The sequence below is a fragment of the Calypte anna genome, chromosome 15 (assembly GCF_003957555.1).
Source record: "Calypte anna isolate BGI_N300 chromosome 15, bCalAnn1_v1.p, whole genome shotgun sequence".
NCBI lineage: Eukaryota > Metazoa > Chordata > Aves > Apodiformes > Trochilidae > Calypte > Calypte anna.
In genome coordinates this window covers 10092891-10113172 of record NC_044261.1, presented here as the reverse complement: position 1 = coordinate 10113172, position 20282 = coordinate 10092891, and the positions used below count along the sequence as shown (strand labels likewise).

Here is a 20282-nt window from a genome sequence, read left to right as displayed (position 1 = left end):
AGCACCAGGCTACTTCACTCCCTCCACAGCTCTAGCTCTAGTCCCATGCCTGGGACGCTCCCCCATCTGCACCTGCATCGCCCGCCCAAGCCCTGCCCTCAGCCCCAAGATGGCGCCGGCTCCCTCCCTTGCAGCGCACGCCGCCTCTACGTCACTAACGGCTCCCCCCGCCCCTCGGTTGGCGCATGCGCAGCTCCCCATCCCCTCCCGCCCAAGGTCAGGCTGCCCCTGCGGCGCACTGCGCATGCGCGCACCGCTCCGCCGCGCCCCCGTTCCGCCGCCATCGGTTCCGGTTCCGGGTGCGCGGCGGTGGCGGAGGGCATGGCGGCGCTCGGAAAGGTCTCCCGGCTGCTGCGCGGCACCGCCGCCCTGCGCTCCCCGCCGGGCCGGAGCATGTCGGCCGCGGCCCACGAGGGCGGCGGAGGTAGCGGGGCTGTACGGAGCGAGGGGGCGCACCCGGGGACGCGGGCGGCACAGCGCTGCCCTTGACGGCCGCCGCTCGGGACGCTCGGCGGGTCCCGGCCGGGGTGAGCCCCGGCGCGGGGCGGCGGCCTCCTCCGGGGAGGTGTGGCTGGAAACGAGAGCCCAGGACCCCCCGAGGGACGGGAACGCTCTCCCGCTAGGCACGGGGAGAGAGCCCCATGGTCTGTGCAGGGGCAGGGCGCGGCGGTCCGCGGCCTCGGACCGATTGTACTGAACGTGCGCTGGGGTCGGGAGCGGCAACGGGAACGGTGATTGTTGTTGTAATTCGTGTGACCTTCCTCCTAGCCCGCCTGTGGAGGCTCTTGACCTTCGTGGTGGCTCTGCCCGGTGTGGCTGTTTGCATGCTGAACTGCTACCTGAAGGCACAGGAGGAGCACCAGAGACCCGAGTTTATTCCTTACGCTCACCTCCGGATCAGGACTAAGGTAACTGCTGCCAGGAAAGGGCCTCTTACCTGCTGAGATTACCCCTGGGTCTCTTGCTTTCTTGCCCACCACATGCAGTGCAGTGTATGTAGCCATGACCTAAACTCATGGCTTTATTCCTGAAGCAGCAAGAGCTTCTGACAGCTCAGGTGAAGCACCCGTGGTATTCACAGGCCTTCCCACTCCCAAGCAATCCTGCTAATGTCTTGCTGAAAAACTTTTCAGTCCTAGAGCTGCTGTACTGGCCTGCAATGAATAAAGTTCTAAAAGCTAACAGAGGAGATCCTGAATTCTCAGAGCTGGGGTCCCATAGTATAGCACAGTTGATGTTGAAGCAAGATCAAAGATCTTGTTGCCTAGAGATGGTGGCTCCCAGGTAGTGGCAGCTGTTTTCCAACTCTTGCTTCCTACAGCCCAGGAGCAGATGCCAGCTTCCTGAACATGTCAGCCCATCATTGGGGTCCACACTGCTGTTGATGTTCTGTGCTGTAGTGTTCACTTAGCTGACACAACCTGATCTTTTTTCTTCCTCCAACAGCGTTTCCCCTGGGGTGATGGGAACAAAACTCTGTTCCACAACCCCCATGTGAATGCTCTCCCAACTGGTTATGAAGATGAGCACTGAGATCCTGGCCACAGCCACAGCTTTGGCTCTTCCCATCTTGGTCCAGTGTTGCATGAGAACCATCCTTTAGGGAACCATTACTTAAAAATCTCTTGAGCTTCTTTTGCAACGAAGCTGGATGGGGTCATCACCTCTGTCTGTACTCGTGTGAAGGTCCTTTAAATAAAAACTCTGAACGTGAATTTAAGATGTGATTCTTTTGTTAATCTGAATCCCTAGTTCCTTGTTCAGTGTTTGCTTAAAACATAGAGAATTCCCACAGGTTTCAGTGCAGGAACAAGTGCCTGAATAACCATCAAGTTCAGTGCCTGCAGCTGTGCCTGACAACACCAACAACAGGAACACAGGCAGCACAGGACATGACTCTCTCCTTCATGTCTGGTTTCACTGATCACTGTAACCCCACAGCTGGCAGCCAGATGCACAGGTATCAGGCTGATCCTGTAGATTAAAATTCATTATATACATTCAGCACATGCTCTGTAATCAGCTACTGCAATGTTTATTGAGTCATGAAGGCAATTTTCTTTCAGCCCCTCCTGGGAGAGAAGTGGCTGCAAAGACATTCAGCTCTCTGTGCCTTCACAATGTCATCCATCAGCTCCTAAACTTTCTCGTGTGTCAGCATCTATGCTGCTCACAGATTTGCTTCCCATGAAGCTGCAGGCTGGTTGCAGCAAGTGTTCCATATGTGTGTCACAAATGAAAACAACTTTTTCTCCCCTGTGCACCACTCCCTCAGTGTGTCACAGTATGCATTGGTCATGGTTAGATCACAGCACAACCAGAGCTCTGTGGTGCTGTGGATCCCTACCAGCAGGGCTGCCCTGCAGCTGGACTGCAGGAATGAGGGAGAATTCAAGAATTTCAGTACTTTAGGGAAGGCTGAAGAAGCAGCCAATGCAGTAAAAACGCCTTCAGGTTCTGTTGCAGGCCACCTCTGTCCCTCCTCGAGGTCATAGCCAGATTCTACTGAGCAGTATTCAACAAAATATAACCTGGTTATATTTATCATGGCTACATTACTGCAGGCCCCAGGGAGTGCTTTTACACCACCTCTGATGCTGACACAAAACAATGCTTTAGCCTCTTGGCACTCAGAATCACATAAACTTCTTCCACCAAAATTCAGCAGCATAGAGATGAGACAAAGTAAACCAGCCTCTCTTTTTAAGCACTTTTAAGTGTTATATAAACAAGCAAGATAAATTGGTCACAAAGCAACTGCTCTCTTAGCCTACCCTGATCGGCATTCTCCTGTTACAGAGTACATTCAATAGAAGTTAGTTCAGATGGCTTCTCATGCTGTCAGCTGCTGAACCACCACCACAGTCCATTGAAAAGGAGGCAGCAGTTACCACCTGATCCAGTCTCTGCTGCTGTGGCTGTCTGTTTGCACAAGCAGAGGAGATTCATCAATTCCTAGAAAGCAGCTCAACAAAGATCCCATCCAGGTGGCTCCCAGTCTTAGACCTGGTGGTGCTGGGTTAGTCCAAAGGCTCATGTTAGAGACCCCAACCACACAGCCCTGGTCAGGAGGAGTTTTCAGTCTTTCCTTTGCTTGGGCCCATGAACTCCAGGCCTTCAATGGGTATGTCCTTCTCCTTGATTGCTTTCTGAAAAGAAGAAAACCAAAGCCTAGCAATTAAACTTGACACATCTTTATAGCGCCAAGTGATGGCACCTTTGGTACAAAGCACCTTTTGAAAAAGGAAATTTAGAGTTGTTTGGAGGAGGAGTCAGTACTGGAGATGTTCAAGTGTGTACTGAGAGCTGCTGAGCTGTGGCCCAGGCCCCGTGGCACAAACCTACTGCAGCCTCTACACGGGGGCTGAGCCAGGCACACTCACGACAGGCCACGGCGAGAGCACCCGTGCAGTGCCACCCGACACCGAGGGACACCCGAGCAGTGTCACCCATCACTGAGACACCCGAGCGGTGTCACCCATCACCGAGGGACACCCGAGTGGTGTCACCCACCGCTGAGAGACACCCGAGTGGTGTCACCCATCACCGAGACAGCCGAGCGGTGTCACCCATCACCGAGGGACACCCGAGCGGTGTCACCCATCACCGAGAGACACCCGAGCGGTGTCACACGCCACGACCGGCACCAACAGGAGACACGGAAAAGCCGAGAAGCGCGCTGAGGTGCGCGGCTGCGGGCGGAGGCTCCTCCGGCGGCTCCCGGGAGAGCAGCGAGGAGAATCCCGGTGGAAGCGCACCGAGGGCGGAAAGTGACGGCACGCACCTGCACGCAGAGCTGGTAGCGCTTGAAGAGCTGCCCGCAGGGATCCCCGTCGCTCTCGCCTTTGAGGAACTTCTCAGCGAACCAGCGGTTGAAGCATTGATCGTACTCCCGCTTCAGCTCGGTGCACGCCTCCCCCACGCTGTTCATGGCGGCGGCGGCGGAGCGACCGGCACCGGGCCGGCACCGCTCTGAGGCGCTTCCGGCGTGGGGTGATGACGCACCGGGCACCGCCGGTACCGTGCGATGCGGGTGCTGCGCTTGGGCCGGTGGCTGCGGGCGCTGCCGCGGAGGCTTCCGCCCGCCCGGGCCCTGCTGACCAACACCCCGGGCCCGGCACCGCAGGGCGAGCAGCGGCCGCCTCCGCAGGTAGGAGAGCGGGTGGCGCCAGCGCGGCCCCGGCCCCCTCTGTCCCGGGGGGAGGTACCGGAACGAGCGCTGGCTCCGGTTTGCCCTTCGCTAGGGGAGCGATCAGAGTACCGGGTGTTGGTCACCAGCGGGCAGCCAGCACCGCTCTGCCGGGCTGCCCGTGTTTGTCTCTGTGCCGCAGGAGGTGACGGTGGAGGTGCTGGAGCACCTGGAGCACTTGGCCTTGGTTGATTTCCGCGATGCCGAGGGCGTCGAGCGGCTGCGGAAGGCGATCCGGTTTGCAGACCTGCTCCAGGAAGTGAACACCGAGGGCGTAGAACCGATGGACTCGGTCCTGGAGGACAGGTAATGGATCCTGGCAGCCCCTTTTGCCTGTTCGTGTAGCATATGATAGAGTTTTGTAACCTTTTTTTTGTTGTTTTTTTTTCCCTGGGATTCACCTTGGTTATTCGGTCCCTTTGCTTACTGAAAAGCCCTCGGGGGGGTTCGTCCAGGAGCTGTCACTGGCACAGCAGGGCTGCACTCAACTCCAGTTCTTTTGTGTTTACTTGCTGTGAGGGACCTGCACATGCTGCTCCCAGATACCTGGCCCTGGCAGCCTTAGTCACTGCAAAATATGCCAATACTTCTCTTACCACTTAAGACTAAAACTGGGCTTAGGGGTAAACCATACTTATTCATGGGATAGCTAAAAAACAGATGAGTAATCTGTGCTCTTCAGGTGTCTGTATCTCAGAGAAGATGATGTTACAGAAGGCAACTGCACAAAAGAGCTGCTGAAAAATGCCAGAGAGAAAGTAGAGGAATATTTTGTAGCCCCACCAGGTATTGTTCTTGCTTATAAAAACCTTCTAATACTGCTGAAATTAACCTGAAGAATGTGAGCTGCCATAGCTGCGTTTACTTTCAGAAATACCACCTGGTAATAATGAAGTACTTAAATAAATAACTGAATAAATAACTGAAGTCACCTGAAAAAAATGAACTGCAGACTGTTGGTCCAAACGTGCAGACGCAAACCTTGCTCACTGCATGTGTTGAGCAATTATTTAAGCAGACACACAGAATTTAAGCTGCCTGTATGCACATAGAATAAACTGGAGAAGCACTTTCCTGCTAGGTTGTGCTACCCAGAAGGTACCTTACAGCTGGACTCACATGGTTTCTTTTTGTTTCCATTCAGGTAACATCCCTTTACTAAAGCTGGAAGAACAAGAGACTTTTCTGCAGGGCTCTCAGTGAAAGCTCAGATACCAAACACCTTCTCAGCATTTTATTTGGGAAAACTAAGGTTTGTGCAGCCACAGCTGAAGAACCTGGCATGTATTTTGATCAGAAGAAGAGCACTTGGAAGGCAATTTACAGAAGGAGGATGGTGTAAAAAGTTGAGTAGTGCTGTGGAAATTTCAATGCTTATAAAGCTGGGAGGCAGCATGACAGATCACTGCAGTGTTTTATTTAGCAAAATGAATTTGATCTTATTCTTTTAAGACACTAAGTGACTTAAAAGGCTTTAAGGAGAACATTAAAAAACCCCAGAACACTATTTTTCTGTAAGAAGTTTGTCAGTAAAACAAGAGTGGCTGGAAGGCTATATTTGCCTATTGCTCACCTTTGGCTCAGCCCCAGCTCTGACCCAGTCAGAAGTAACAAAGTCTGAGGAAAAGTCCATCCCATTGCTGAGTATCTCTCTTGTGCAGACAGAACTCAGAGTTTCATTACAGAAGAAAAGGCATTTTAAGAAGCTTATTCACTCAAATATTTTGTTTCTATTAAATATTTCTATTTTATCTCTGTGCCTCCATGTCTGGACAGGTTACCTTCTATTTTCTACTTTATATTTTTATTGTCACAAATATCAGGACTTGTACATAATCTGAGGAAGAGAACTTTTAACACACAGGAATAGTGACTCTAAAGTTAAAAATCTTTGCCATAAATATTTCTGTATGTCAGAAATTAACCTCTAATGATACTACTGGCAGTAATTCCTAGATTAAACAACTGTTTTGTTAAAACCAGAGCATTGCTGTTTGGGTTATTTAAAATATCCTGTCTCTAAACTTGTAAATAAAGAATGTGATTACTTGTGAACTGGGCATTTTTGTTTTGTTGGCACAGTGAACTAAATATACACTATAACAAGTGTTTGTTTTGTTTTGTTTTTTAAAAACAGGTTTTAGAAGTGCAAGTACTCCAGCACTCTTTAGTGCTGCAGACAGACATTGCTAGCAGAGAGCTACAGTAGGCAACAGTTTCATTAGAAGCTGCACCATTTGTGTGCCTCATCCACATACAGATTCAAGAATCCAGATTTATTTGTTAAAATTTCCATGATCTTTTCCAGTGCATAGAGTTACATCCTGAGCCACAGTGCAATCTCCTTCAGGAGTGCTAGTAAAGCACTTCAGTAGGATACTACTCCTCTGCTCTTGGGGCTCCTGAGAACCTGACAGGAGAAGGAAGTGCAGGCACATGCTTCCCTCTGAGGGCAGAAACTACCCCATCAGATTGTAATTTATCATCCATGCTGCACATTGTGTCTCTTTTTGCAGTGGAGAGTCATTACTCACATCTTTCTGTGCATCATAAACACCACAAGCTCAGTACAGGTCTCCTCAAGTCCTGCCAGAGGAAGTCCTGAGCAAGCCATAGGAATTCTTTCTCCTATGAACTGGATCTTCCACGTCCCTGCAAACAAGAGGTAATACAGAGATTAATGACACACATGCATTGTTTCTTAACATCTCAAAAGACAACCAAACATACTAGAAGTATCAGAATTTGAAAAACACTGAAAAAAAGACCAAAGTGTTTGAATAGTACTGGTAGGAGGTTCAGCTTGCTCTGCATACCATGTGTGCAAACTGCTTTGTCAAGCTCCTCCATGGGCCATTCATTATGTACCATGTATTTAATGGAAAACCCAGGCTTTTTGAGTAAAAAGGATTACAGCTGCCTTTGCTGGTATAAGAAATCACAGGTAGGAGCTGCTTTCACTCAGTACCTTCAAAGTTTTGGTAAGCTTTGAATTGGGTTTTTTTCTGGAACTGATTTTTTTCCTGTCATATTTTTTCTGTCTGAAAGTAAGAAACACTTCTCACTCTCATTTGTGCTGTCACTTCATTATTTGTTTAAGCTTCCATAACATATACATATGATTATGTATACATATATGCATACACATAAAACATGTCATTATGATACCTTAATTCTTTCAAGGGTGGTTGTTGAACTAAAGTCTCTATTTAATCTCACTAACCCAATTCTCTGTAAAGATGCAACACAGTATTAGTCCTTTAGTCTCAGCTTTTCAAGGTTCAGACCCTCCAAATGCTGAAGTTTTACAAAGGTACAGGCACAGCTTAGAAGTAATTTATGATGCATATATAACTCATGAGAATTCAATCCACACAATGAGTATGTTAGCAGAGAATTCCCAGTTTGAGAATCCCACCCTGGTTCTCTCTTTTTGGCTGCCTCCTTTGACTATCAGAGAGAATGGGGACAATGTTATTTACATGGAGGAAGAGGAATTGGAGAGTGAACTGCATGGCTGCAGGAGCTTCCAGCCCAGTATATCATCAAGTAGTTATTTAAAAGCAACAACCAAACCAAAGTAGCAATTAGGACAAAGATGATCCCAATGCAGCACAAGCTTCAAGCTGCCAGTTCACTGCTGCTCCCCTACCCACACACTCCAGTGAGAGAACAGACTGCCTGAGGCTTGTTCCCTGCAGCCCAAGCTGCAGCTAGAGTGGAAAACACATTCCCTTAATGAAGGGGTTTTGCTGCAACTTCACCACTAATAAGGGAATTACAGCCCTGGTGCAGACACCTGCAACCACCAAAGCAGGAACCCCAGCAGAGCCCAGATGAGCTGCCTGTGGGGCAGAAGGTGTTAGTGCCCCAGTCTGCCCTCTGGGTCTCCAGTGTGGAGGGGGCTGTTCCCCTGCTGGGCCTGGCTGCACCCTGAGCTGGGGACAAATCCTCCCGTGGTGCTGGTTCACCTGCAGTCACTGCAATGTGGCTGTGTCTGGGTCAGATCTTTACAGGACTCTGCCACAATGCCATTTATAAACCCAGACAAGTTAGAGTTAAGGATTCATGTAATCACTACCTTCAAATTCCTTGTAACTGCAGTGTGGCAAACACGATGTGTATTTGTGACATAACTCTTTTTTTTCACTCAGTGGTTAATAGATTCAGCAAAAAGAAAGAAAATCTGGTTAAATGAAACAGTAAAAAGAGGCCAGATGCTAAGATGATGTACATGTATCTAGTTTCCCTGGAGACCACAGAGATAACTTCACTTACACCTGCTGAGGTTTTCCATTTTATTACAGGTCTGTAACATGTGAAATTGGATTTCCATATTCCATAGCATATGGATTCCAGGTTTACAAATAAAAGTTCAAGGTGGACATTTCCCCAGCTTTATGGAAAAATGTTTTATTGAAGAAACAAAAAGAAAGTTGTTTTATTGCTAATAATGATTATTTAATATTTTTATTGTAACTAAGCCCCAGGAAAAATCTCTATTAGATACAGGAATGTGGGATCATCTTTGTCCAACAGAACAACCACAAAAAAAGCCTCAGCTGAAAAGTGTTTACAATCTAACCTCCATCTGCAGGGGAATACCATGTCTTATCCATTACCCAGTTTTCTTCTGTACCTCCTCTACTCCAGCTCTCAGCTCCTATGTGTATTTGCTCTGCCTTCCCCTGCAGCTCTGACCTGAGGGAAGTTCTACCTTCCAGATTAGCAAGTAAGGTTCTTCTGTTTCTCTTTAAAGCCATGTATCTCAGGCTTTAATGTTTCTTGTAAATGACTTGTATCTCACCCACACTGACATTTCCTGCAGTAGTCATCACATCTGTTCCTTCAACCACCCATATCTTAATAAGCACACAGAAATTTGCCTGCAGCTACCAAACAACAGCCACCTCCTCAGAGATTCATGGGTGTTTCTGAAGTTCATTGTAAGCATTAGGAAGATTGTAAAATGGTCCAGTTCTGTCAGCACAAACCTGTTCAGTACTAAAAGAACCATTGCTGGTGCTGCAGATATCACAAACAGATCTTTTTTGCTTACTGGGGCCCTGAAACTTTTCAAAGCTTCTTTGGGTTGCTAGCAGAGAAGGTCTCTTAAGCCCTTTTATCTGCTCTGCTAAACCAGACAAATTCTCTTCTTAATTTCCTAACTTTCAGAGTTACTAACAGAAGCTCTTGATAGCAAGCAAAGCTGTAATGCATCTCTTCTACCTGGAATGCTGAACCCTGTGAGCTAAAGTCCAAAGTTATTTCTGAGAAGCTCTAGAGTAACAAAAGTATTCCATTATCCAGTTTTAATATTCTGGGGACAATATATTCTTCTGAGTTTGCCTCAGAGAAAAAGCAAAAGGTTGCTTGCAGTTATGATACTTTTGCTCCAAGTGACACTGAGCAGGTAACCATAATGTACTAATGTGAAAAATCCATTTCAAGTGAGGTGGATGACTGCTCTGGCATTTTTTATTTCCACAGGGGAAAGGTAGTTCCCACCAACACGTATTTGAAAGCCTTTCTTCCAAGTCATCCTGTGCTGTTTGCTATAGACACAGGTCAGAGTCTGTTATTAACATCACCAACTATGGAAGACTCAGTAGCAATTTTATGGCTGCTGACAACGGTGGAAGCAGAAATTGCCCCAGGGAAAGTGAAACTACACAAAACAGAGCACTGGGGCTCTCCCAGAACATCTTGCTTAATTTAAAAAACAAGCAAACAAAAAAAGCAAATAAAAAAAAGAAACAAAGGGGAGAGTTGCAGAAATGGGGTGACATTTGCCAAGGGTGCCTTAACAGTGGTGTAAAAAGTCTGATGGATTCAGTTTATTGCAAGAACAAAGTTTAGAGCTTACTCAATCACAGTCAGTAAACATGGGTACAAGATTTCTATCAGAGGTCACTTCATCTGAAAAACAAATGGAAAACAGACACGTAAATAGGAAAGATGATCAAGTGCAGTTTGTAAGACGCAGAACCCCTTCCATGGAGCTGACTTTCCTCTTCATAAGGGGAATCTTAGGGAAGGGCTTATCCTAACACAGAAACAGAGGCCTGGCTCAGATTACCAAGCTTAATTCACTGCCTCTGTGACCTGGGTTGGGACGAGTTATAAAACGGCCTTTGGGGGTCCAAATACCTTTCTGGAAAGGTATTTTTCAGACGCCGGTGGGCACGTTAAAACGCACTGCAGACGGTGTGCTTTAAGGAAGAAGTGGTTTTGATCCAGGATGGGTAGGGGATGGAGGACTGGAGGCTTCCCGTACACATGAACATCCCCTCTAGCATCCGTTCTGCCGGACAAGCAGGGCGTGCTCTCCGGTACCTCACCTGCAGCCCGTGGCAGGAGGTTCGGGTACAGTCGGGCTGCGGGGAAGCCGCCGGTCGCTATGGGAACGGACGCCTGCGCGAAGCATGCCGGTCTGAAAGAAAACGCTCAAATAAAACCCTAACCTGGGGGCCGGGTCGGGGCCAATGAGCGCTCGGGGTGGCGGGGGCGGTGACCAATGGCAGGCTGCCGGTGAGCAGGGGGCGGGGCGGGAACGCACTGCGCTGACAGCAACGCTGTTGCGCTCCCCACAGCGCCCGGCGGACGGTGAGAGGCGCGGAGAGACGGGCGGGGGAACGGCTCCCGTGGGGTACCGGCCCGGGCACCGACTGCTGTGCCTCAGTCTTCCCCGTGCTGCGTGTGCTCCGCGCCAGGGCCCTTCCCCAGCGGCTGCCTCCCCTTTCCCGTACCCCCGGGAGCTGCCGGGAAGCGGGTGCTGGATGTGAGCGGCTGTTGAGCCGTTCCCCGGTGCCCGAGCCTCTGACAGCGGCAAAGCGCTGCAGCACAGCCACGGCCCTGACACCGGCCCGGGGGTGCTGGCACCTGTGAGACTGCTGGGCAGTGATCCTGGAGGGTGCCTGCTGCTGCTGAATTTTCTGCTTCTTTGCTCACTACAGGCAATCATGAGTGACCGAAAGGCAGTGATCAAGAATGCGGACATGTCAGAAGAGATGCAGCAAGACTCCGTGGAGTGTGCTACACAGGCCTTGGAGAAGTACAACATCGAGAAGGACATCGCTGCTCACATAAAGAAGGTGAGTGCTCACTTGTAACTTCCTCTTGAAATCTGTGAGCACATGAGAAATGAAGCAGGGAGAACGCTGCTGGGCAAGTAGCTCTAGAGAAACAAGTTCTGGAGACACTAGATAATCAAGTTGGGACTTTCTCTGCAGGCTGTAGGTGTCTTGATGTTCCTTTCTCCACCCTTTCCATGCACATTTCTAGGTCTTTATACTTTTGTCTTGCAGTACCATAAGTCTTTGCTGCTGCTGTCCCATTGTCCAGGTGAACAGAGAGGCAGGTGACTGTCCCTGTGACTGATGAGCTGGAACACAACACAGGGGCTCTTTTCAGAACCTATTTGACAAGTGGCAGGTTCCTGATCTTGTAATAAGAAGTGGGTTTGGCTTGGGTGGGATTTTTTTCCTCCCATCACATGTAAGATAATATGTGCTATAGCAGAACAGATGGTTCATAGCTTCCAGTTTGTCAGATATTCTCTCTTGACTCCTACTCAGAGCCTGCTTGAGCTGCAAGTAGCTGAAGGGTTTGGTTGAGCAGAACACAAACTCTTGCATGTTCTCACAAAACCTCTGTTCAGCTGATGGCTGTCAGACACTGTACTGTATAACCACTACCTGCATGGTTTAACTCACAATGGACCTGTACACAAGTTTATTTTAATGCTACAGCAGACTCCTGACTACAGTGTGTAGGAAGAACATAAAGTCTCATGACCTGGTGTCAAAGAAGTGGAAGAGAATTTCACCATCCCGAGTACTTTCATCGTTTCTGTTGAAAGCATTTAATAAAGTCAAAGTAATATCTTGGTCTGTATAGATTACAGTTTGAGATCCTGGTGTGACTTTGGGGGAGAAGTTACTTTGCCAAACATATGTTTTAAGCTTATTCCTGCTCAGCTTGGAAGCATTTTTTTTTCTTATCTGACTAAGCAGCAGATAAAGTGACAGATGATCCTTGCACTGAAGAGCATATGCTGCTCTTTAATTGCCTTCTAAAAGTGATACTTGGCAGCAAGTGATGTATCATTGCAAAAAAAAAAACCCTCTTAGATGATATTGGTACAATTCTCACAAAAATCCTGAAGTCCTAGGTCTCTCTCTTCTGCAGGAGTTTGACAAGAAATACAATCCCACTTGGCACTGCATCGTGGGAAGGAACTTTGGCAGCTATGTGACTCATGAGACCAAGCACTTCATCTACTTCTACCTCGGCCAAGTTGCTATTCTTCTTTTCAAGTCTGGGTAGAACCACGGACTGGTACTGAAACTTGCACCTGGTTACAGACCTGCACACTGACTCTAAACAGCCTCCTATCTTCAGCCTTCCTGAGGAAACTGACCTTGATCTTCAGGTCTTTTGTTGTATTGTTAATGGTCAGGGATCTTGCTGTGGCAGCTGGTATTTTCATTGTGGCTATAAAAAAGGCAAAAGTGTCTTCCTTGTATTTATTTTCTGTCAAAAGATGGCTTCTTTGCTAATATAACTCCTGAAATGTGTTTACTCTTTAAGAGTTTTCTCTACCCTTCTGCCCTTACAGTGCTTGTATTACCCTCTTTCTTCCACTGTGAATGAAAGAGGAACATCCTCTTTCCTCCACCTTCATTTCCCTCCCTGAATCCACAGCACCTTAAGCCTGAGCTAATCTATTAATGTCACCAGTCAGTAACTGAGAACAACGGAAGATATTTTCCATGATAGAGAAGACTCATTTTCAGTTCTTGAGAAGCCTATTTTCAGCATGTGCAACCTCCAGTGCAAATTCTGGAGTTTAGATACATGGCGTTGTTTTTATGATTTCAAGTGAACTGGTAAGCTAAAAGAAATAATCCTTTCATCTCCCAGTTTTCAGAAGAGAGAAATTTTCATATCAGTTCATTGCACAGCTGTCACTTTAGAATATACATTTATGCCTCCTCTATCACTGTATCCTGCTACAGAAGCATCTGTTCTTTAACAGCTCAAAGAACAAAAAGATACACAAAATTTTTATGCAGAGGTCTTGCATCAACAAAACAGATTTCACATGAAGGAGAAAACGTTATCTCAATACAGTCACAGTAATTTCTTTTTTCTAAATGTTAAAATACTGACTAAAATGAAAAGAAGTTGATTCAGAGCTGTTTATTTGACAAACCTTCCATTTACCTTTGAAAGAAGTGAAGGAATCATGGGGAAAATCCCTTAGAGTCCACATGACAAAGATAATGCCAGCTTAACAAAAATCTGATCAATCCAAGTTGCTGCTCACTGGTATGATTGCCTCCTTGAAGCTCAGTTGGAAAATGGAGGCAGCTGATTCAAAGACCAGTCTATTTCTGTATCCACACCACTGGTAGCTGAAGAACTGAAGTTGCTTCATTTGTGTGCATGGCTCAGTTATGGCCACATCCTTTATGTTGAAGGGAAATGCAAATGAAAGAAAAGTCACAGGTGTGCCTTCATTTACAGGATCCTTGGGGTAAAAAAGGCAGCGGATGTTCTGGGCCCAACTGCTGAGTACGTATGTGTTGCACAAGTTTTTTAAACTCCTCTTCAGTCTTGACAGTGTTCAAATTCCAGCCCCTCCATGCCTTAGGAAAATTACACTTCCTGTGCTTTGCTATATGGTAGACTCACAGTTTGAAACCTGAGTGAATGGCAACAATGCCAAAGTTTAAATTCTGATAATCTACTTTAAAAAACCCTGCATCTTCTATCATTGCTTTAAACTCCTCCTGAAAAAGAATAGTTTCATAATTACTACAACCTGAAGGCCTGTAAGTCAGATGCCTGCAAGATTATGCTGAGACTGTATCTTGTGTCTTAGTGAATTCAGAAAAATACCTGAGGGGGGAAGCGCCGGATGCTCTCCACAAGATACTGGTAAGACTTCCAGTCACCAGCAATAACCTCACCCAGAACTGGGATAACCTGGAAGCTGTACAGATCATAGAGCCTGCACAGACAGACAGCAGCTATACATTAATACAAACAAGTTTAAAACCAGCCCTCTCCAACACAAGTTGATCTGTGTACCACCATGCTATGGAGTCTGCATCTGATGTAAAAAGTGCAGAGTGAGGTGGCCTCAGAGTGTCTCTGTCTCTTGTTCTGGCTGAGTACAAGTTAGAAAGCCTTGTGACATGGCACAGTGCCACCATGTTCCTACCTGGAAAGAAGAGGGTTGCTGACATGACTGAATTCAAGGCAGAGAAATCTTCCTCCTGGTTTCAGCACACGATAGGCCTCCTGGAGTGCCTGAGACAAAGCAGATGAGATAAGTTTGTTTCTGTAGAACAGCACCTACCTATTACCATGCCATCTGCTGGCAGCCTGGTGATGAGCTCCGGGGAGTAAAGATCAACCCTAGTGGCATTCTCAATATTTACTTGTGGAGAAGCATCCCAATTAAAAAAAAACCCAAACAAACAATAAAACAATCCATGAAAACTCCTGCTGTTACACAAATAGATTTATAGGTTTTGTGTCAAAATTGTGATGCCAGGTTTGCAATTTTTCTTTTTTTCCTCTGCTCTTAGTTGATGAATGTTTGCCAGCAGAGTTCTTGTAATTACAGACCAAACCCAAAAGGAAGAAGGTGACTCAGCTACAAGAAGCTGAAAATTAAAACAAGTCATGACAGAATTTTTTTTTAATCAAGAGAAAAGATTTTATTGTACAGTAAGGCACACCCAGAGGATTAAAGAACTGGTACTGGGTTTTGGATGAGCAATATGTAAAAACACAGAGAAGGAGAGGGAAGAAGACAATCTTTAGCTACTTTGAAAATTCCACCCTATATCCAAAAGAAATAATCTAATAACCACCAAGACAAAATTCTTAATACAGCTGAATGCTTTTTCATACAAGAGCACAACAGAGTTGTTTTCAAGAACCTCTGCAGGTTGGCTTCACCTGTCATGTTTCTAAGGGATAAAATTTGAACAGTACACAGGAGTGATGGGAGGTCTGCAAAAGAACTGGCCACTTGGATATGTTCTGTATGAGGTCTCCAGGAGCTATGCTACCAGACTGCTGCACCCATGAACTTTGCTTCAGATGGGTGCAGACAAAGCCTCATGAAAGGCTTCCTGCATTAAGAGAAGTTCAAAAGCAAACTGCTCAAGGTGGATTGGACCCAAATGCTACATCTTTCACAGTAGGAGCATTGCCAAGTTGTAACATACCCTCCATAACAGACAACTGGTCCAGCTAGACAGGTGATCTGACCTATCTTCACCCACAAGACAGGCAGTGATTCTTGAGGGACAGATAATGTTTAGAACAAAGGGTACTACTCACCCTAATTAAGATCATACCTATTCTTCACAGGAAACCCTATTACCAGCCAGTGTAACAGGTTAGGTCAATGGCAGTGGTGGCAGCAGCTGGGTGCTTCCCACTCTGCTCTGGAAGCTCTGCTGGCTCATGCAGGCAAACAGAACAGGGCATGAAGCATTGGACCCACCGTGGGTGCAATAACATCAGGTGCTGCAGGAAGGTTTGAGACACACAGACTGACTGCACTGTGCATATGTACATCCAGTAACACCATAGGTCAGGAGAAGATGGGGAATGACTGTAGCATTCAGCCCTTTTTTGCCTAAGAAAGAGACTTGTCAAGCTGGAAGGATTGGGTGCAACTTGTGTAAATCTAAATTTTATGACAAAGGTGGGGCATTTAATTGTATTCTTCATTCAAACAAATTGCACACTACATGCCACTAATTTTAAATTCTTTAGGAGTAGTCAAATATGTTGCTTTACACAAAGGAGTTCCTCCTTTGCTTTCTCCACTAGAATAAAACCAGCTCAGGTGAGCTGTAAGGACCCCTGGCAGAACACACTGCAGCACTTACCAAATCAATACGAGTTACATTTCGGATTCCAAATGCAATTGTGTAAACATCAAACTTGTCATCATCAAAGGGCAACTCTTCAGCATTCCCAAGCACCCAGGATAAACCTGTAGTAAAAAACAATGACATGATATTGAACAGACCTTATCTAGCTCAGACTGTTTCAGAAAGACTAGAACTTATCTATTCCAGAAGGAAATGGTTTATTAACACATGATATTTAAAACTAGTATTTCAAAAGACACCTTGGTTTATACTCACAAACCTTTTAAGGCACTGTACTATACATCTGTCTTTCAATAAAAGTAGTTAAAGTTGCAAATCAGCCAAAACATTCTTCTGCATATACCCAACTTGTGTTCACAGTGCCTTACTCAGCCAAAAGCCACACTCTCTCCATCAGCACTGTCACTGTGTGATCCTGTTGTGTTGCTTCCTAAAACCTCAGTGGATCAAGGCCACATCTGTCTCTGTAGCAAGGATGTCCAGGTTATTTATACCAAAATGAAGACTGCTCAATTTAGAATTAATGGTTCCTAAAGTCACTGTTTTTGGTGACTCAAATACCAAACAACAAAAAACCAGAGAAAACTTAGGAGTCTCCTAGAAGGGAGAGCAACAGTTTCAAAGAGCAGTGTCCTAGAAAATTACAAGGAGGAGAGACAAACAGAGCAGAATACAACAGTTGCTGCCAGGAGACATTCAAATTTCACTTTTACAATATATATACACAGTTATAATTGTAGAAAGTATTACACACAAAGGGGCATGTAACATTATTAAAGCAGCAATTATTAGTGTTATTTTAAACGCAGACAGCTTGAAAAGACACCTAAAAAGTGAGCATCAAGAGGTTTCAAGCAACAGGAAAACTGCCTCTCAGACTACGCCGTGGTGAAATCCCAGGCCTGGTGTTTGGAAGCAGATACATAAAAAGGGGCTGTCAGTGTCTGGCCTGAGGAGGTGGGGCATGTGCAGAGCAGCCTATCACTCCTTCTGCCCAAAATGCACAATCAGCAATTGTGCAACACACCTATTAACCTATTTCTTTTCAGCATGCACCCCCCACACACACACTGCTGGTAACTGTAGACAGGAATATAGTGAAAGAAAACTCTGTCCCTTACAATTTTAAGAAAAAGCAAATTTTGACCTCAGACCATCACAGATAAGCAAGCTCAAAAATGAGTTTACTGCAACAGGGAAGAACAGCATGCCAAGAAGAAGGTAGGACATATTAAATGGGTGTGTGTTGGACAAGGGAGTGAAAAAGAGTAGGAAGTCAGAACTGTGGCACAGTTGGGCAATAAGGGAACCCAGGCAATGGGGAGAAAATTTAAAGTGTAAATATTTGTTTTGAGAATTTGCTAAGTGACAAATATACCTAAAAAGTGCATCAAATTTAAAAAATGCTCAATTTATAGTAGCTGGGAGGCAGCAGCAAGCTTTATTTCAGGTCCCGAGCTACTGTCATAAAGCTTTTATAATTAACAATACTGGTACAGTTCAGGTATTCCCAAACTATGATGCATAGAGTTCTGGACAGGCTGGCAAGCTGCTCAGATAAGCAGGACATAAGCAGTCTGGAAGAGCTGGAAGAACCAATCCTATAATGTTAATGGGGTTTTTTTGTTAATTTTTTTAATGTTATTTTTTTAAAGAAAAGGAAGAGGCAGGCAGGCAGGCAACAGCCTGGCAGCTCCAGCAGGGAGCAAGAGCAGCTGCAAGAACCTATGCCAGCACCTTATCTTTCAGCCTCTTTGTGTTACTAATCTGTTCCATATGTCCTACACAATTTGTAGGTTGAAGTAGGGCCCAGTGGAAGGACATGGAGATCTTGTACCACATACACAGAGGCTGCCCAGGGCATATATAATGGTGTATTCTACCAGAGTTCAGGAACCTCCTGGTATACTTTACATTGTTAAAATAATTGCCAAATATCCCTAAATGAAGAGAGGGTCAACTACTATTATACAAATGCTGAGCCACAAGCAGGACTTCTTTCTCTATGTCTTACTTCTTAAAATCAGGCTTTTCAAGCAGGGTTGGCGTGGTCCACAACAAATTCTAGATATCACTGAATTAATCCATTGACCTGCAAACTAACATTTAACATAATTCATTTTCTCATATGTTCTAACTGTGGAAAGGTTTTATAGGTTCACAATGCACTTTAGTTCTTGCACTTTTCATTTGCTGCCTTGATTCTTAAAACACCCACTGTAAGATGTTTAGTGTGATCAATCTACAGATGAGCTCTTGCATTATCTGCTTTAGTAAAGTAAGATTCACTTGCCCAGATATAAACAGTAGTTTAAGCAATTTGGAAGGACAGATGAGTACCAGACCTCACAGGCACTTCCATATATGTATTTCTGAAAGTTCAAGTATTATTTAAGAGGATCACTATATATCTGAGCAGTGTACTACATACATGCTAAGTGAAAAAGTGACTCAACACTGGCAAATATGCAAGCACAGCTGTAGTATACATACATCATGGCTGTATGATGTATATTGTAACCCTGAAGTGGTGATTACCTGGTGGCTGTTGAGCATTAAGTTGTTATGAGGCATGCTGCTGAAACAGTACAAGTGACTTACCTGCAGAGTAGCCAAGATGTTGTGCTTTCTGCTTCCCAACTTTTAACATTTCTTTGTTAATGTCACAGACCACCACTTGGGAATCCCCCAGGGAGTTAGATTTGTCTTCCTGGTAACTCTCAGAAATTTCCTGCCACGATAGATTCTGATGGTGCCGAAGCTTCCTCTGGAGCTGCCGTTCTCGTGAAGCGCGGACGTAGTTAATAAACCGAAAGGCAATGTCACCTGTGTTGGTTTTGGTAGAGAGATACATGGGTTTGAACATGTCTTGACCCCAGGAAAATGGAACATAAGGTTCTGAACATCAAACTGAGTTAATCTGTATTTATCTCTGTACAGATAAAAAAATCTCACACATGGGAGAGCGTGTATGTAAAGGGAACATATTACAGAGTCCACAACTTCCAAAAAATCAAGTTTTCTGTAACATATCATGTCAGTACTCTAACACTTTCAGAGCTTTGGAGAAAGATATTACAAAACACTAAGAAATTTGCTCTCAACCCTTCTCTAGTAAAACCAAGTAGTAGATGCTTCTCCAGTTCTAAAGATGGAAATGAGGGGAAAAAAACCCAAACCAAACCAAATTAAGAAGATTTAATTCAGACCAGATTCAAAAAGTTCAAAAAGAGTGCAGCACTGTCACATGGAACTCATCAAAATTATTCACCTGTTCCTCCAGCAACATCAAGAAGGAGTGTTCCTGGGGAGGGGTTCATTTTATGCACGAGAATATCCTTCCACACCCGATGAATCCCTAGAGTCATTGAATCGTTCATTACATCGTATTTCTTGGCCACACTTTCAAAGACCTGGTAAACTGTAAAGAAAAGACACGAGAATGGGATGCGATTTTCTTAAAAACGCTCCCCTGGAGGGGAAATGCGTCCTTTTTTTGCCTCATGTGAGTCTGCGACCATGTGGAACTGAAACAGAACACCTTAAAACTCCTTATAGATATATCAAAGTGAGAACGTCACCAGACAAACGTCTCTTAGGAAAAACACAGCCCCTCCTCGTAACCCCTCCAGAGCCGAGGGGAACAATCCAGCTGACCTAACGCTGATATTATTCATCGAGACTCTCGGTATGGTCTCAATCCAGCAGCCTGGCTCCAAACGCATCCCCAACACCCCTTCACCCCTCCACCCCGCAGCCAAGCGCCCCGTTAGGTTCCAGCCCTGCCGACCCCGCCCTCCCCTGAGGTTCCACGACGGACCCCGCCGCCCCCCTCACTTTTCTCCCTCCTCTCCGCCTCGGTCACGGTCTGGAAGCCGAAATGTGTCTCCGGCCCCGCGGCGAGGCCCCGCCAAGAGCCGCCGAGAGCCCGCAGAGCCCCGCCGGGGCGGACGAGCAGGGCCCGGGACGGGCAGAGCCCCGCAGCCGCCATCTTGCGAGGGCACGACCTCGGCACCGGTACCGGCGGAGGGCGCGGCCACGGGAGGGGCCCGGCTCCGAGAAACGCGCGATTCAGGCCCGGAGCCCCACATCGGGTACGGACACCGGGCTGAACCGGCCTCGAACAGCCGCCAGACACCCCGGTGCTGAGTCCCTCCTGGTAGAGG

The 20282-nt window shown here is 46.3% G+C and overlaps 5 protein-coding genes across 6 annotated transcripts; 3 read left to right on the top strand and 2 right to left on the bottom strand.

The window, feature by feature from the left end:
• Window positions 1–276: 276 nt before the first annotated feature.
• LOC103536690 (cytochrome c oxidase subunit 6A1, mitochondrial) lies at window positions 277–1715 on the top strand. Its single transcript, XM_030460282.1, has 3 exons — window positions 277–424; window positions 769–908; window positions 1447–1715. The coding sequence occupies exons 1-3, from the start codon at window positions 322–324 to the stop codon at window positions 1531–1533; spliced, it is 330 nt and encodes a 109-aa protein (XP_030316142.1). The 5' UTR covers window positions 277–321; the 3' UTR covers window positions 1534–1715.
• A 968-nt stretch (window positions 1716–2683) lies between these two features.
• Window positions 2684–4091, bottom strand: TRIAP1 (TP53 regulated inhibitor of apoptosis 1). The gene is made up of 2 exons (XM_008502815.2): window positions 3785–4091; window positions 2684–3149 (listed from the first exon to the last, which is right to left on the bottom strand). Exons 1-2 carry the CDS (start codon window positions 3929–3931, stop codon window positions 3066–3068), a joined length of 231 nt encoding a protein of 76 aa, XP_008501037.1. The 5' UTR covers window positions 3932–4091; the 3' UTR covers window positions 2684–3065.
• GATC (glutamyl-tRNA amidotransferase subunit C) lies at window positions 4002–6249 on the top strand. The gene is made up of 4 exons (XM_030460279.1): window positions 4002–4150; window positions 4332–4495; window positions 4872–4975; window positions 5334–6249. Exons 1-4 carry the CDS (start codon window positions 4028–4030, stop codon window positions 5390–5392), a joined length of 450 nt encoding a protein of 149 aa, XP_030316139.1. The 5' UTR covers window positions 4002–4027; the 3' UTR covers window positions 5393–6249.
• Window positions 6250–6292: 43 nt separating this feature from the next.
• COQ5 (coenzyme Q5, methyltransferase) lies at window positions 6293–20282 on the bottom strand. 2 transcript variants are annotated; one of them, XM_030460278.1, is made up of 8 exons: window positions 19954–20282; window positions 19388–19537; window positions 18718–18942; window positions 16111–16217; window positions 14421–14509; window positions 10531–10622; window positions 10056–10108; window positions 6293–6841 (listed from the first exon to the last, which is right to left on the bottom strand). In XM_030460278.1, exons 1-7 carry the CDS (start codon window positions 20105–20107, stop codon window positions 10056–10058), a joined length of 870 nt encoding a protein of 289 aa, XP_030316138.1. In that variant the 5' UTR covers window positions 20108–20282; the 3' UTR covers window positions 6293–6841. The 2 variants fall into 2 exon arrangements, with proteins under 2 accessions (XP_030316138.1, XP_030316137.1); XM_030460277.1 differs by lacking the exons at window positions 6293–6841; window positions 10056–10108; window positions 10531–10622 and adding exons at window positions 13379–13986; window positions 14096–14207 and having other exon boundaries at window positions 19954–20277.
• Window positions 10741–12772, top strand: LOC103536620 (dynein light chain 1, cytoplasmic). Its single transcript, XM_030460281.1, has 3 exons — window positions 10741–10795; window positions 11146–11283; window positions 12380–12772. Exons 2-3 carry the CDS (start codon window positions 11152–11154, stop codon window positions 12515–12517), a joined length of 270 nt encoding a protein of 89 aa, XP_030316141.1. The 5' UTR covers window positions 10741–10795; window positions 11146–11151; the 3' UTR covers window positions 12518–12772.

Excerpts from the sequence above, each read along its gene's own strand:
- LOC103536690 (XM_030460282.1), top strand. The coding sequence starts at position 322 with ATGGCGGCGCTCGGAAAGGTCTCCCGGCTGCTGCGCGGCACCGCCGCC. Across the intron at positions 425-768 it reads GGCCCACGAGGGCGGCGGAG|CCCGCCTGTGGAGGCTCTTG; the intron begins GTAGCGGGGCTG and ends CCTTCCTCCTAG. Across the intron at positions 909-1,446 it reads ACCTCCGGATCAGGACTAAG|CGTTTCCCCTGGGGTGATGG; the intron begins GTAACTGCTGCC and ends TTCCTCCAACAG.
- TRIAP1 (XM_008502815.2), bottom strand. The coding sequence starts at position 3,931 with ATGAACAGCGTGGGGGAGGCGTGCACCGAGCTGAAGCGGGAGTACGAT. Across the intron at positions 3,150-3,784 it reads GCTACCAGCTCTGCGTGCAG|AAAGCAATCAAGGAGAAGGA; the intron begins GTGCGTGCCGTC and ends TCTTCTTTTCAG.
- GATC (XM_030460279.1), top strand. The coding sequence starts at position 4,028 with ATGCGGGTGCTGCGCTTGGGCCGGTGGCTGCGGGCGCTGCCGCGGAGG. Across the intron at positions 4,151-4,331 it reads AGCAGCGGCCGCCTCCGCAG|GAGGTGACGGTGGAGGTGCT; the intron begins GTAGGAGAGCGG and ends TCTGTGCCGCAG. Across the intron at positions 4,496-4,871 it reads GACTCGGTCCTGGAGGACAG|GTGTCTGTATCTCAGAGAAG; the intron begins GTAATGGATCCT and ends TGTGCTCTTCAG.
- LOC103536620 (XM_030460281.1), top strand. The coding sequence starts at position 11,152 with ATGAGTGACCGAAAGGCAGTGATCAAGAATGCGGACATGTCAGAAGAG. Across the intron at positions 11,284-12,379 it reads TCGCTGCTCACATAAAGAAG|GAGTTTGACAAGAAATACAA; the intron begins GTGAGTGCTCAC and ends TCTCTTCTGCAG.
- COQ5 (XM_030460277.1), bottom strand. The coding sequence starts at position 20,107 with ATGGCGGCTGCGGGGCTCTGCCCGTCCCGGGCCCTGCTCGTCCGCCCC. Across the intron at positions 16,218-18,717 it reads ACATCTTGGCTACTCTGCAG|GTTTATCCTGGGTGCTTGGG; the intron begins GTAAGTCACTTG and ends TTTTTACTACAG. Across the intron at positions 14,510-16,110 it reads ATGTAACTCGTATTGATTTG|GCACTCCAGGAGGCCTATCG; the intron begins GTAAGTGCTGCA and ends GCTTTGTCTCAG.